The sequence below is a fragment of the Phoxinus phoxinus genome (genome assembly GCF_949152265.1).
Source record: "Phoxinus phoxinus genome assembly, chromosome: 10".
NCBI classification, from domain to species: domain Eukaryota; kingdom Metazoa; phylum Chordata; class Actinopteri; order Cypriniformes; family Leuciscidae; genus Phoxinus; species Phoxinus phoxinus.
In genome coordinates, this window is record NC_136885.1 from 26,387,455 (window position 1) to 26,400,511 (window position 13,057).

Genomic DNA, 13,057 nt, shown 5'->3' on the forward strand with positions numbered 1-13,057 from the left:
TGCATTACCGCACCCCTCACTGTTTGTTTTGACAGGCACAAGAAGGCGCCACAGGAGAGATGCCCGCAGTTTCGGTTCAGAACATTTAAATTTAAATTAATCATCCACTTTTTCAAAAAGTGAGTTGGATATATTTTACGAACCGGCATTAAAAACTTGACAAAATTCACATGCTGTTCCATTAGTGGTTGATCAATATGGGTTTTTAATGGAATTTAATCGGGAGAATATTCTGGTAGTGTCAATCAAAAGTTTGGAATAGTTAAGATTTTTGCTGCTTAATATTTAGCTTAAAATCTTTGAGGAAAGTCTGTGATAATTTTTTTTTCAGGATTCATCAACACGCAAGATAGATTGAGGCAAAGGAACACTATTTATTTGAAATATAGTCATTTGAATAATTATAATAGTTTTAATAATACTTTTTTTTTTCTACAAAAATATTAAGCAACACCTGTTTAAAACATTGTTTCTTGAGCACCGAATAAGAGTATTAGAATGATTTCTAAAGGATCACGTGAGACTTCTTTTAAAAAACATCTATATATATATATATATTTTTTTTTTTATTATTCTAAAGTTTTGACCACTAGTTTATAAATATAAATATAGCTCTTAATTGATTTTCTCCCAACATAAGATTAAATGGAAAGCTTAGAAAGAGGAAATATATTTTCATTAATTTCTCATCACAGTGAAATGAGATCATCACATTTCTCATCACAGTCATTCCAACATTAAATGAATCTACTTTCAACAGACTTCGTAATGAGGGTGAAGTTCTCCGGTCACTCACCTGCACACTTGGTTCTGCTGATGAGGGGTGGTCCAGATGGCCCGGTCCCACCCTCACCCGGCCGAGTAAGCAGCACACTGATATGGTACTCCGTATCTGGATCCAGGTGCCAGAGCTTATATGTAACCATGTTAACTCCAAGGATCTCGGACCAGGGTGCCTGGCTGGCCCGATATTCGATTTCCCGGCGGATGATAGGGCCATCGCCCAAGATGGAGTTGGTGTTTAGTTGAATGATCAAATACGTGGAGCCTGCTCTCAACAGCTGGGGCGGAGCAATGGGAGATGGGGGAACTGTGATAGAAACAGAGAGAAGATTATGGTAAAAGTCTATTCAGGGAATTAATAAAATATGTTCATATTTTTGCCTTTTTCAAGCAACCCCCAGAAGGAATATATGAATTTTTTTTAAAGTACTCTAACCTGAATCAGTCTAATCAATGTTACCCAGTTTTTAAGCTTATCTTGACAACAGTTGGCATGAGGTGAAAGAACATTTGCGGTTCAAAATGGTACAACTTAAATGCCAGGTTCAAGGGTTAAAATACCAATCTGGCCATGCACATTAAACCTCCAATAGCTGGTTCTTTCAGGTCCTCAAGGGAGAGCTATAAGTAAACCAACAGATGTGCAAGACTGTAGACTGTGGAAGAACGTCAGATACAAGGTCATGCTATTTAATGTGAGATTTTCATATCTAGCACCCTGAGGAACTTGGCGGGCAGATACACGGTAGCCAGAATAACAAGGAAAAAAATCTTCTTGATTTGCAAGGTAAAACTTTTTTTTAAATATATATATATATATTTAAACCCTGACTAATCACTAGAGCTTCAAAGGGTCTTGAGTTATCAAACAATTAGTGAGAGAAATTGATTTAGAAGGATGGAAGCGAGGGGTCCAATGAAGAAAAAAAGATATCAGTGCTGGCTTTTCCCATGACTAATCTTCGGGTCTGCTGTGTCTGCAAGCTTTCTCTCTCAGGGCCAGCTGCAGATTGCAAATATCCAGCTAGGGACAAAGAAAGCCTCTCCTGGGAGAGATATGAGATGGCAGCGAGTAATAAAGCTCATCTTGTCTGTCAGAGAAAGGCATAATAAAGAATAATATAAAGCCAACTCAAACTCCACTTTCATATGAGAGGAGACATAAAAACTGGCCGCCTTTTCTTTATGATTCTCCCTCTATCCAGCGTTGGTTAGGGCAGATTATTAATTCCACCCCGAGAAAGCTTCTTTCGCCAGAGTAGAGTTCAGAGTTACTGCGAAAAACAGATCTGAACCCTACGGACTGACTGAGAACAATTCTCATTAGCCCTCTAGCTCTTCTGCATTAGCCCTGTTGCTATGTAATCTATGGGCCCATTGAGGAACAGTGGGTTGTGAAATGAGTTGATCAAGCTAATTAAAGGACTGATTAGCCTCTCGTTAGCGGGGGCAAGCGTGGGAGGGCAGTTTGGAAAAGACAAGGAGAAGATCAGAGCGAGGGGAAAGGAAAATCTAAGGTGAGCGTAATGAGCTTGCATCAACGCTGCCACGCTAGAACGTGGGCCTATAGCTTTATGGACTCGTCTGGTGGGGCCAATCTGCCGTGCTTAACTGAGGTGCAGTAATGCATTTTAAATAGGACCTCCTGTCGAAGTAAAAGCCATCAGGAAGCAATGCCAATAACACGCTGCAGAGGGAATGCAGCTATAGTCTGAAATGGCTTTAAAGCTCTGTAACATAGAGGCACAGATGCAAGCGGGTCTCATTATAAGTTGTGCTTCATACTGCGATGTTCCCGAGTGGATTCTGCCTACAGCTCTGGTAAAAAAATATAATGATGAAGTTGTAATGAGTCAATGTGACAAGTGCCACAAGAGCAAGCGCTTTGTATCTGAGCACTTTGCTGAACATTTGATTAGTCAGACAACCCTAAAAACAGTGCATGTTAAATGAGTTTTGAATTTGATGACAAGATCAAGAGAACATTTACAATTTTATCCCGTGATATGGTTTCATTTAAGGCATTTAGCAGACGCTCTTACAATCGCTTTAGCATCGCAAGCAAGAATAACATGTCAATTACAAAGTAATCTGCTGGGAAAGTGCCATCCATACAACAAGGGTGTTTCTTTTAGGAGAAAAATTAAATAAAAATAAAATAAAAACCCATTAGGACTCAAAAATAATCCTTTATTTTTAAATAATAAATAATACTGTTAAATAATAGATTAAATAAATAAATAAAACAGTATGAGAAATAAAAATAATTGAATAGCTCGAAGTTTCTCTTTTAGGATCTCTGAGGGTATTACCTGTGATTTTTCATTTCTAGTTTTGTTATGACTGCATTAAAAAACAGCCTGAAGGTTTTATAATGCTGTGCTTCTAGGTCACATTGTGGCATACAGTAAAGCCGTATTTCTAAATTCGCCATAATCCGTGCCGCTACATCTATCAATAGGATTAGCATGGTGCTGTCTCATAGCCTCTCTCAGTATGCCTTGAGGATGGAAGCTGAATAACCCACGTGTCTCCATCCAACCCTATCCTTATTGCACCCCTGACTTCTCTTTTTGCTTGGGGGATATCAATCTGACCGGGGTTTAAAGGTGGGCACAGAAAGCTGCCATTGTAGGCTGATGGGCAGGTGTCAAGTTATATGGTTGAAATTTCAAAAAGGCAGGAGGTTTGCTTTGGTTAAATACGATGCTGAATCATCGTGATTATTTTCAGGAAATGTTTTGTACTACTTTAGACCCTTGATACTGTTCTATAAATACAAATAAATGGAATCTCACAGATTCCGATCGAAATGGATAGTAGAAAATGAAAATGATCATTATTTACCCCTAGTGTCATTTCAAACATTTATGCCATTTTTTTTTCAAGCTCTAAAAGGGACTACATATAATAATGTAAAGAAAAATGTGATTCATTGAAAATCTGCAACAGATCAAGAGCAGCTCTCAAATCAAGTATGGCACCCTATTCACATAGCAATATGTAGATGGGGTGTCAATCATATCAAATCTGCACCCTATTGTATTTGAATTTAGCTGCAGCGGAGGTGAAGATTCAACTTAAACAACTTAAATTTAATTTGTATGACTTTATTTGACTACTTTATGGTGTTTTTTTTTTTATTTGTGTATGTAAAGAAATGTTCTTGTGTTAAACGGGAAAAAAGCAGCATACAGGTTTGAAACAACATGAGGTTGTGTAAATAAAGATTACCATTACCACACACACACACACACACACACACACACACACACACACACACACACACACACACACACACACACACACACACACACACACACACACTTTACAAAACTGATCATTTCAGAACAAAAGAGCCTAAGATGTGAGAATGCAAGGCTATAATAGAAAAAGAATACAATGACATGGATTTAACCATCCCATTATCCTGTGATGTGCGCATTATGGGCAGTAAAACGAAGACACAAAGGACAAAAGAAAGGAAGAAAACAAGCTCTTCACCTTTGACAATGAGTTCAGCAAAGTTGGAGACGCCGGAGCCTCTGGAGGACTGTGTGACGCAGCGGTAGAGGTCCTGCTCTGGCTTCTGGACGTCCTCCAGTTGAAAGGACACTGCGAAGCGGTTGCGGCCCAAGTGCTTGACAGAACCACCTGAGGACACTTCACCATTGTGCCGCTAGAAAAGAAGAAAAACATGAAAACACGCTAAAGCCTACTCCCCAAGCATACGCTGCCAAGTACTTATATAAACACTGAATGAGCAATGCACTTTTCTGAGAAAAAGCCATTTGTCATTAAACTCAGATACTCAGCCAAAACAAGACTAAAATTGCATTTGCCCAATTACTTGACGAAGTTATCAATTATGCATCTTATTTTTAAGGTACACACATATATCACAGTGACAACAGGCTGTCAAGCTCCAAAAGGGATAAAAAAGCACTATAAAACCACCATAAGAGTTAGGGATGTGCCCGAAGCCAAATACTATGTATGTCCGGAAAGAAATTGACGCATGAACCCCTAAAGGGACGGGAAAACATATATATATTTTAATGTTCTCTCGCAACAGTTGGGTTATAATAATAATTTGTTACATTTATATAGCGCTTTTTCTGAGACCTCAAAGCGCTTTACATAGAAGGGGGAATCCACCACCAATGTGCAGCATTTACATACATGATGCGACGGCAGCCATATTGCGACAGAACGCCCACCACACACCAGCTTACTGGTGGAGAGGAGACAGTGATGAAGCCAATCAGTATATGGGGATGATTAGGAGGCCATGATGGACAGAGGCCACTGGGCATATTTTTGTCCAGGATGCCAGGGTTACATCCCTACTCTTTTCCGAAAGACATCCCGGGTTAGGACCCACACAGACCACAGGGTGAGCGCCCCCTGCTGGCCTCACTAACACCTCTTCCAGCAGCAACCTGGATTTTCCAGGAGTCTCCCATCCAGGTACTAACCAGACTCAGCCCTGCTTAGCTTCAGTGGGCAACCGGTCTTGGACTACAGGGTGATATGGCTGCTGACTTATTATATTGTATATATATGCAGGCATCAATGAGCCTGCATATATATCCCATATTGTATATATATGCAGGCATCAATGAGACGCTATCAATATGCAGGGCATTGGAATCGCTTTCGAATGCAATCTCGCTTTTTACTTTCACTTTCCAATTCATGATCATGCGTACTCGTGTGTATACAGTACTACCGTAAGTGCAGCAATGACGGCATTTCATGCAGATGAATGACCGTGAAAAGCTTAAATTTATGTTGAGAGACGAGCCATAAAAGTTGGACACTGAAATATGATTCAACTGAATAATAAGGACCAAAAAGTCTTGGGAATTGCTACGTGGAGCTTGGTGAGGAACCAGACACGTCTCTCATACAAAACCACACTTGATAGCAGCAGCAACCTTTCACTGCGGCTCAGGTAATCATAGCGAGACAGTGGTGTGAATAGCACCCATCCAAGATGTCAACGCATTCGCATTTTCCCCTCTCTGAATACCAAGGACACAAAATGAGCACTGAGAGTGCACTCATACGAACAGAAAGCACTTCGAGAAGGAGGTCAGCGGCTGCTACACAACTGTGTGTTTGTTTATTATGGGGCTGCTAAAGTGTTTAGGCTTTCAATGTGGTTCAAGACCACACAAACCAGACCTGAATGTAAGGGTAATGTGTGGGCAATGGCTGCAAATTTGAGGTTCGCATAAAACAAAGCCAAACGTACAATCATCTGGCTTTGAGGGCCACTTTGTCTTTATTCAACCTAGCAATCACATTCAGTGAACTGCCAGACAGGCAAACACGTAGGAACAACATACAGTAAGAGAGCTGGGGACAATCTGTTTGTGCTAAACATGCCACACATTACAGATACATTTGAACAATACCCCTGTTTGGTATCAGTTAAAAAAAAAATTGTGTACATACGTACCACACACATATAAAATTACACACATGTACGATATATATATACACACAAAAATGACTGACCTCATAGTCTTGTTAAATGTTATCTTCTCTCTGTAAATTACATGCATACTTTTATGGGATTTTTTTTTTAAAAATCATTAGTTAAACAATATTTTCCCATTAAAGTACACATTCTCTCTCACACACACACACACACACACACACACACACACACACACACACACACACACACTTAATGACAGCTATAAACCGTAAAATATAGAGGTTACCAAAATGTCAAACTGTAATGCCTGTAAGGACCACAGCTGCCAAAAAAAAAGGGGGGGGGGGGCATTTACAGAGTACGATATCCATGATTAAAGGCAGAAACTAGGCTGCCGCTACAACTACAGACAGAGGAAGTAAGAAAACATCCATATAAAATGGAAGTGAAGACAGAATCATATATCTCCTGCTGTGTTTAGGGGAAGAATGAGCACTTCAGAGGGTTTGAGGACATTGATTATTGCAAAATCTTGTGTCGCTGTGACAGCTTGTAACCACAGGCATCTCTCCTTGACCTTGATGTGACATAATCATTCATTTAATTCAATTCCCCCTTTTGATGCCATAAACTTCAGCTCTCTGAGGGCAGTTGGAAACGTTCCTTCCAAAGACCATATTAGATCCTAAAAATACTCTCAGAACAATTACATTATATAACGAAGGCAGACGAAGAAAGAGTGATCTCTACATGGCTTTGCTTTTGAGGATTTACAGTTTACAACTAATTTTCTTAAAGATCGGAAATGTACTGTAACTGAAAGGTTGTCAAGTAAAGCTCTGTTTGAAAAATAAATGACAAATAGACAAATTAATTCTGATTTCATAAACATGGCCTCTCTGATCGCATCTGAGGAACTATAGGAGTTTTAGAACAAAGTCAATTTAAACCAAAAAGTTTACAGTGCCCTACTTAAGAATGCTGCCCTTTTAAAACGGTAACATTCAGGTGCTTTGAGCACATTTGGTGCACATTTTTTTGACTTTCAGTAAGTCACGACAGATGGCAACCTCAGCCTTTAGATGATTATTCCATTGCTAAAGATCTCCATAAAAAAGAAGAATTTGCAAAAACATGATTATACTCACTAAAAATACCTCCATAAAATTCAATCTATACTCACTTCCAACAGGAACTTCTCGGCTTCAGAGGGACGTCCTGCAGCTACACACTGGAAAGTGGCGTTTTGTCCAGCGTTGACCTCCACGTCTCCCAAGCGCGAGAAATGAGGAGATTTATCTGAGCACAGATATATAAGGGATTCAGAATAACAACAAAATATCCAAACTAACGGGAAAAAAAGAAGATTATTAGCATACACTACCCTTCAGAAGTTTGGGGTCAGTAAGTTTTTTTTTTATTAATACTTTTATTCAGCAAGGATGAAAATTGATCAAAAGTCTGACAGTAAAGACACTTATAATGTTACAAAATATTTAAATGCTGTCCGTTTGAATTTTCTGTTCATCAAAGATTCCTGAAAAAACGTATCGAATTTTCAAAATTTATAATGTTTCTTGAGCACCAAATGAGCCCGATTAGAATGAATTATGAAGGCGCATGTAATACTGAAGACTGGAGTAATGATGCTAAACTGTATTTTTGATCAAATACATACAGCCTTAATAATATGATTTTTTCAAAAATATTTTTGTATCAATGTAAAAGTGTTTACTGTTACTTTTAATCAATTTAATGCATCCTAGCTTGAATAAAAGTATTAATTTATATCAAAAAGAATCTTACCAACCCTAATCTTCTGAATGGTAGTGTGCATACAGTAGTCCGCAGTGATGCTGACCACACTTTCACACTTTACAACAAGTCAACACTGAAATACATGTTTCTGATATAAACTTTCCATTTCTGCTGACATTTTCAGGCCCCTTTATGGTCAACATCATGCCTGAACCAACTGGCTCATTTCTGGTACGTAACGCCCACATTTTACAATCCAGTCAAGTCCTGCCCAACATTTCTCCACTTAAATATTCTATCTTCCATCAAACGTGTCACATTTTGGAAGCAAAATGCGTTTGTGAACGTTGTTTCATGTGGACTTCAAATGCAGGGAAACAATCTCTTAGTGGCCAGAAATGTTGATTTGTTCCAGTTTGACTTGCTAGTTAAACGCTGTGTCCATATATGGGTTGTTTCCTTGCCTGTATGTGAGACAATTGATAAATCCTATGACATAAAAAGCTCTAAAATAATCTTCCTCCAGCATATATGGTTCTTGGTACTTTCCTTCCCTTTAAACGAAATCTCAGTTCAACTAAACTAAAATATGACCTTTTGAATTTAAAAGTCATATCTATTCATTTGAAGACTTTTTTTTTTCCAACTGAACATATAGAGTCAGGGATTAAACAGGATAAAAAGAAGAAAGAAATAGATGGATAGGATAGATAAAAATAAAGAAATACTTTAAGAAAATACAGGTGCAAGATTGCTACAGTATGCTATATAAAGTGCACAAAAACACCCCTATGAAAAGACGGTTCAGCCAAGATGTTACGTTCATTGTCTGCACATTATATTACAAAATACACTGTATGAAGAAACCAATTTAAGAGCCTGATGGTGGCAGAAGATACACTACTCATTGAAGTCCGGAAGCCTACCAAAACAAGAAGGTGGACAAGAGCAAAAAGCAAAAAAAGGTAAACAAACCAATAAATGCTTAGGTTCTATTAAATATGGCTTGCACATTCTACAGTAGTTGCGAATGTATAAGCGATTTTTAAAAATCAGTTCTTTGAAAGGGTGTCAGATGTAAAAAGGCCCTCGGGCAACATGAATAGCTTAACAGTGTTTAGTCTCTGAGAGCGGAGGAGAGCTCCTAAGGGAACCGCAGCCAGCCCTGCACGCCTGACAGTTTGCTTGTAACTTAAACAGCGTACAGTTTATGTATAATTTAATATTTTGAACTACTGAATTCTTTCTGTTTGCATGGTGATAAGAGATGAAAATCACGTTTAATGTCCCGCCAATTCAACTACATGCATGTTTAATTAAAAACACACATACTGAAAAAAAGTTGTCCATGGTTTCGATATCCACCTTATTTTACAATGGAGAAGTGAGCTATTTTATGTGAATGTGCAAGACTTTTGATTCAGTAGCCACAACTACAAGAATAACTAAAGCGCAGTCAATTGTAAAACTTTGCCCTACAATACAAGGATTTATTTTAAAAGAACCGTTTTAATGCTTTTGAGCTGCAAAGTTGCTTCGTTCCATTACAATCTCCCATGTGTATTTGTTTAATTTTTGGCTAATTCCCTTATTGGCACGGTAATGGTTGCATTAAAAAATATATTTCTCCCATACTGTAGGTTTCATACTGTAAAAAGGCTGTCTTGGTTAGATATGCAGGCTTGTGTTGGAGTTCTAAAAACGTATTCTTAAGGATGTATATAAAGTACCGTAAACCGCCTACCCGCACTGCACACATCTGAAAACTGTCAATCAAAGCAGATAAATAGGCTATGAGAATGCTGTTCCACTCTGAGCGTATATTGTTTATCTGGTTTGTAAAACCAGGCGGAGGCCCAAGCTGCATTGTTTGTAGTCGACGGGTGGCCACGCGCTTCGGTGTGGATTCCACTGTGTGATGCTCAATTCTTGTGTTTATGAGTCAACATGAATCACAAGGCAAGGAACTATGAAAAGGGACTGGAAATCTGTCAGCTACATTATTAAATATGCTCGTTTGAGTCCTGAAGACTTTGATTAATAGATATTGCAGTTGCCACAACACTAAGGTTATGATGTGTAGAGAATACACAAGAACAGAAGGAAATCTTCTCTCGTTCTCGCTCGTTGTACTCTTTTGCCGGCCTTTCCTTTTTTGACTCGTCTTGCCAAACGGTGATTTCCGCAGTCTGGCGCAATGCCACTCACGACAATGTGTGTCCAGGTCCTGATGAGAGTTTTAATTATTTAATGTGCACAGTGGGGCTTAGATGATGCCATCTGCCGCCTGCAGGAAGTGGGGAGGGGGGCGAAGGAAGAGGGTGTTAGGAGACTCAGCAGAGATGAGCCGTCATGACCACAGCATCTGTTGATTTGCTTGTTTGGAATTGCACTTTATTACCATCTAATAGTACTTTGTCAGTTTTCTCTGTTTAAATATGTATAAATATCACTACAGTTTTATGAAGCCTTAAAAGCGTTAAGGTGTCCCTCAGGGGTTGTGAAAGGGATTGTTAACTTGGAGCGAAGACCGCATCTCTGCAATGTGCCACCTATCCCTATCGGCTGGTCACTAAAACACATTTCAGCACATCAGAAGCCATTACAAGTTGATAATTGCGCTGACGGAGCCTATTGAATCGGCCCTAGAAAAGGCTTGCATCTCTCAAATAAATATACAGACGTGCTGTTATCGTATAAAGCAGCTTGTTTTAATAAAAGCCAGTCAGATTAGGCAGGAGTCACTAAGAATGAATAAGAATCGCACCCGCTCCATCATTTATTATTTGCACACGCAGTCTGCATTGTTCTAGCACCCGACTCACTAAAGGAATTATGCAAAGTAGGCACAAACATGGCCTAAAACGCAATACGCATGAGAAATTAGCAATTTCCGAACTTACCGGTTGATTCTAGATTCTGGGTCTGCCCAATATATCTAGTTTTGAACAAATTAATGCGTCCTTGCTGAATAAAATTATACATTTTCTTTAAAAAATCCAAACAAATCTTCCTATAATCATACACTGTTCATTCATTGGCTAGAGGAGAACTGGCCCCCCGACTGAGGCTGGCTTCTCCCAAGGTTTTTTTTCTCCATTCTGTCAGCTGATTGAGATTTGGTTCCTTGCCACTGCCACTATGACGCGGTTCGGCGGCAACCAATCGGAATGTAGAAGTGCTCCGTTTGAGAGGATTCGAGGGAACGCAGTGTAAACTTTGGTTCTGACCACATTAGTTCCCAAACAAAATAGAGGAGAGGTTGATCATTTGAATTTGATAAGGCGCGCAACACTATTATAGGCAAGATTTTGGCGCTAGAACGCTTGTTTTTCAGCGAGAATGCAAATAAGAATAGCACTTAACCATGAACACAAAAGCTACACCACACAAATGCCTTTTAATTGGTTTATTTTGTTAGCAAACATGTCACTATAATTGTTAAGTTCTTTCCATCTATCAATTTGTTCGAAAATAACGATCGACATGCTTGTTAGTTTTGTGGCCCCTTTAAATAAAGTTTAAAAAAAGACCAAGCATTCGATCTACGTCAGAGCATCAGAGCCTCCAGGAATCTTTTCACATCGTCGTTGGCAGGGTGGCGAGAGCGAATTTTGCCGCTTTCGCCGGCGGCGGTGTGAACGCACGGTTAGATTGTAAGCCAAATAATTTGCACAAATAGCTTGTCCCTTAAAGTCTTTATCTGACACCAATTACCAAAATTAGTCATTTAAACAGCCAGTAAGTCATACATAGAAAGATTTTAATAAACAACACAGTCTTCAATACAACCATTAGAACTTTAACTTCCAGTCTACAGTCAGCATACAAAAACAAATATCTAGCTCTGCTGGATAAGGGATGTTTAAAGGATTTCTACTTCTCCCCCTCTGCAATAAAATAAATCCCAGCTCCGTACACACGGAGTCTTCACTGCACTGGAGGGCCGAACACATCACACATTCCCTCGCAACATCTCCTCCCTACTCTGATCTGTTTGTTTTCTACTATGTCCGGCAGCTAGCAGGCTATCTCAGCATGCCGGCAACCAGCAGGGTTCAGCTTCCCACTAACTAATGCAGTACATATGCAGCATACTGATGCATGCACTGAATAGTAAATGTTAAACCCAAATAAAAATAACTGAGATAGCTGATATACCTCCATTGTTACTCCCAGAGTGCAAATGGAGACTTGATTAGAGTATATAAGATTTATGTTAAAATGCATTATCTTAACCAAGTTCATTGTTTATTTACTACTATTAGTATGCCATTCATGGGTTTATCTTTCCCAAAAGTGTACACATTGAGCATCATCAAAACATTAAGATTAGCTCAGATCTCTTTCCAGCTCAGCCAATGGTGAGAGTTTGGGGCGTGGCTACAGTAGCAGGCGGAGCCAGAGGGTGTTTAGTCACTGTGGAACCAGCTTTGGTTACAGAATTGCAAGCCAAAATTTACTGCATTCAGACCTTCAAAGATTAAACAGGCCATAAACACGTCAAAGTGAACGGGGCATTGTGATGTAGCTGCTACTGTATGCGCAACAAAGGATTCTTCAATACCATACAGCATCATCATGCACCCGTTCAGAAAGACAAATACCAGGGCCAGTTTATAGTATTTACTCAGCCTCAAACAAAATGTGTAAAAAAAATTGCCCATTTTCCACAGACTTTCCTCCTGAGAAAAAGAGCTTACTAATTTGTTATGCGTCTCGTTTAGTTGACTAAATAGTTATTTGGCTGTTGGTTTACATTATCCAAATGACAAACTTCTTTGAACTTGCACTGCTGACTCATTCATATTACAAAATCATGCTACAGACAGTGTGTACAGACATTTGTGACCTAACATTGGAATGGGAAGTGACATGGTCTACATAAAGAGACTTGTTCCTCAGACTTTTCACACAAGATGGAAACTAGATTTTTTTTTTCATCATCAAAGAAACCATGTAACCGTATCCTGCTGAACTAAAAGCTGTTCTGAAACAATGATGAAAGGTGAATTTGGGTACAAAAGTGACTTTGATATCCAAAATATATGTGCTTGCAGATCCATC

The 13,057-nt window shown here is 39.1% G+C and overlaps 1 protein-coding gene across 9 annotated transcripts in view; it reads right to left on the bottom strand.

Annotated features, from left to right (window-relative positions):
• Positions 1-13,057, bottom strand: part of ptprub (protein tyrosine phosphatase receptor type Ub) — a 215,085-nt gene that overhangs the window by 71,656 nt on the left and 130,372 nt on the right. For all 9 annotated transcript variants that reach the window (XM_079625169.1, XM_079625170.1, XM_079625167.1 and 6 more), the window contains exons 5-7: positions 7,416-7,531; positions 4,288-4,462; positions 797-1,090 (exon numbers count right to left, since the gene is read on the bottom strand). In XM_079625169.1, the coding sequence (XP_079481295.1) occupies positions 797-1,090; positions 4,288-4,462; positions 7,416-7,531 (585 nt within the window). The remainder of the gene's footprint in view (positions 1-796; positions 1,091-4,287; positions 4,463-7,415; positions 7,532-13,057) is intronic.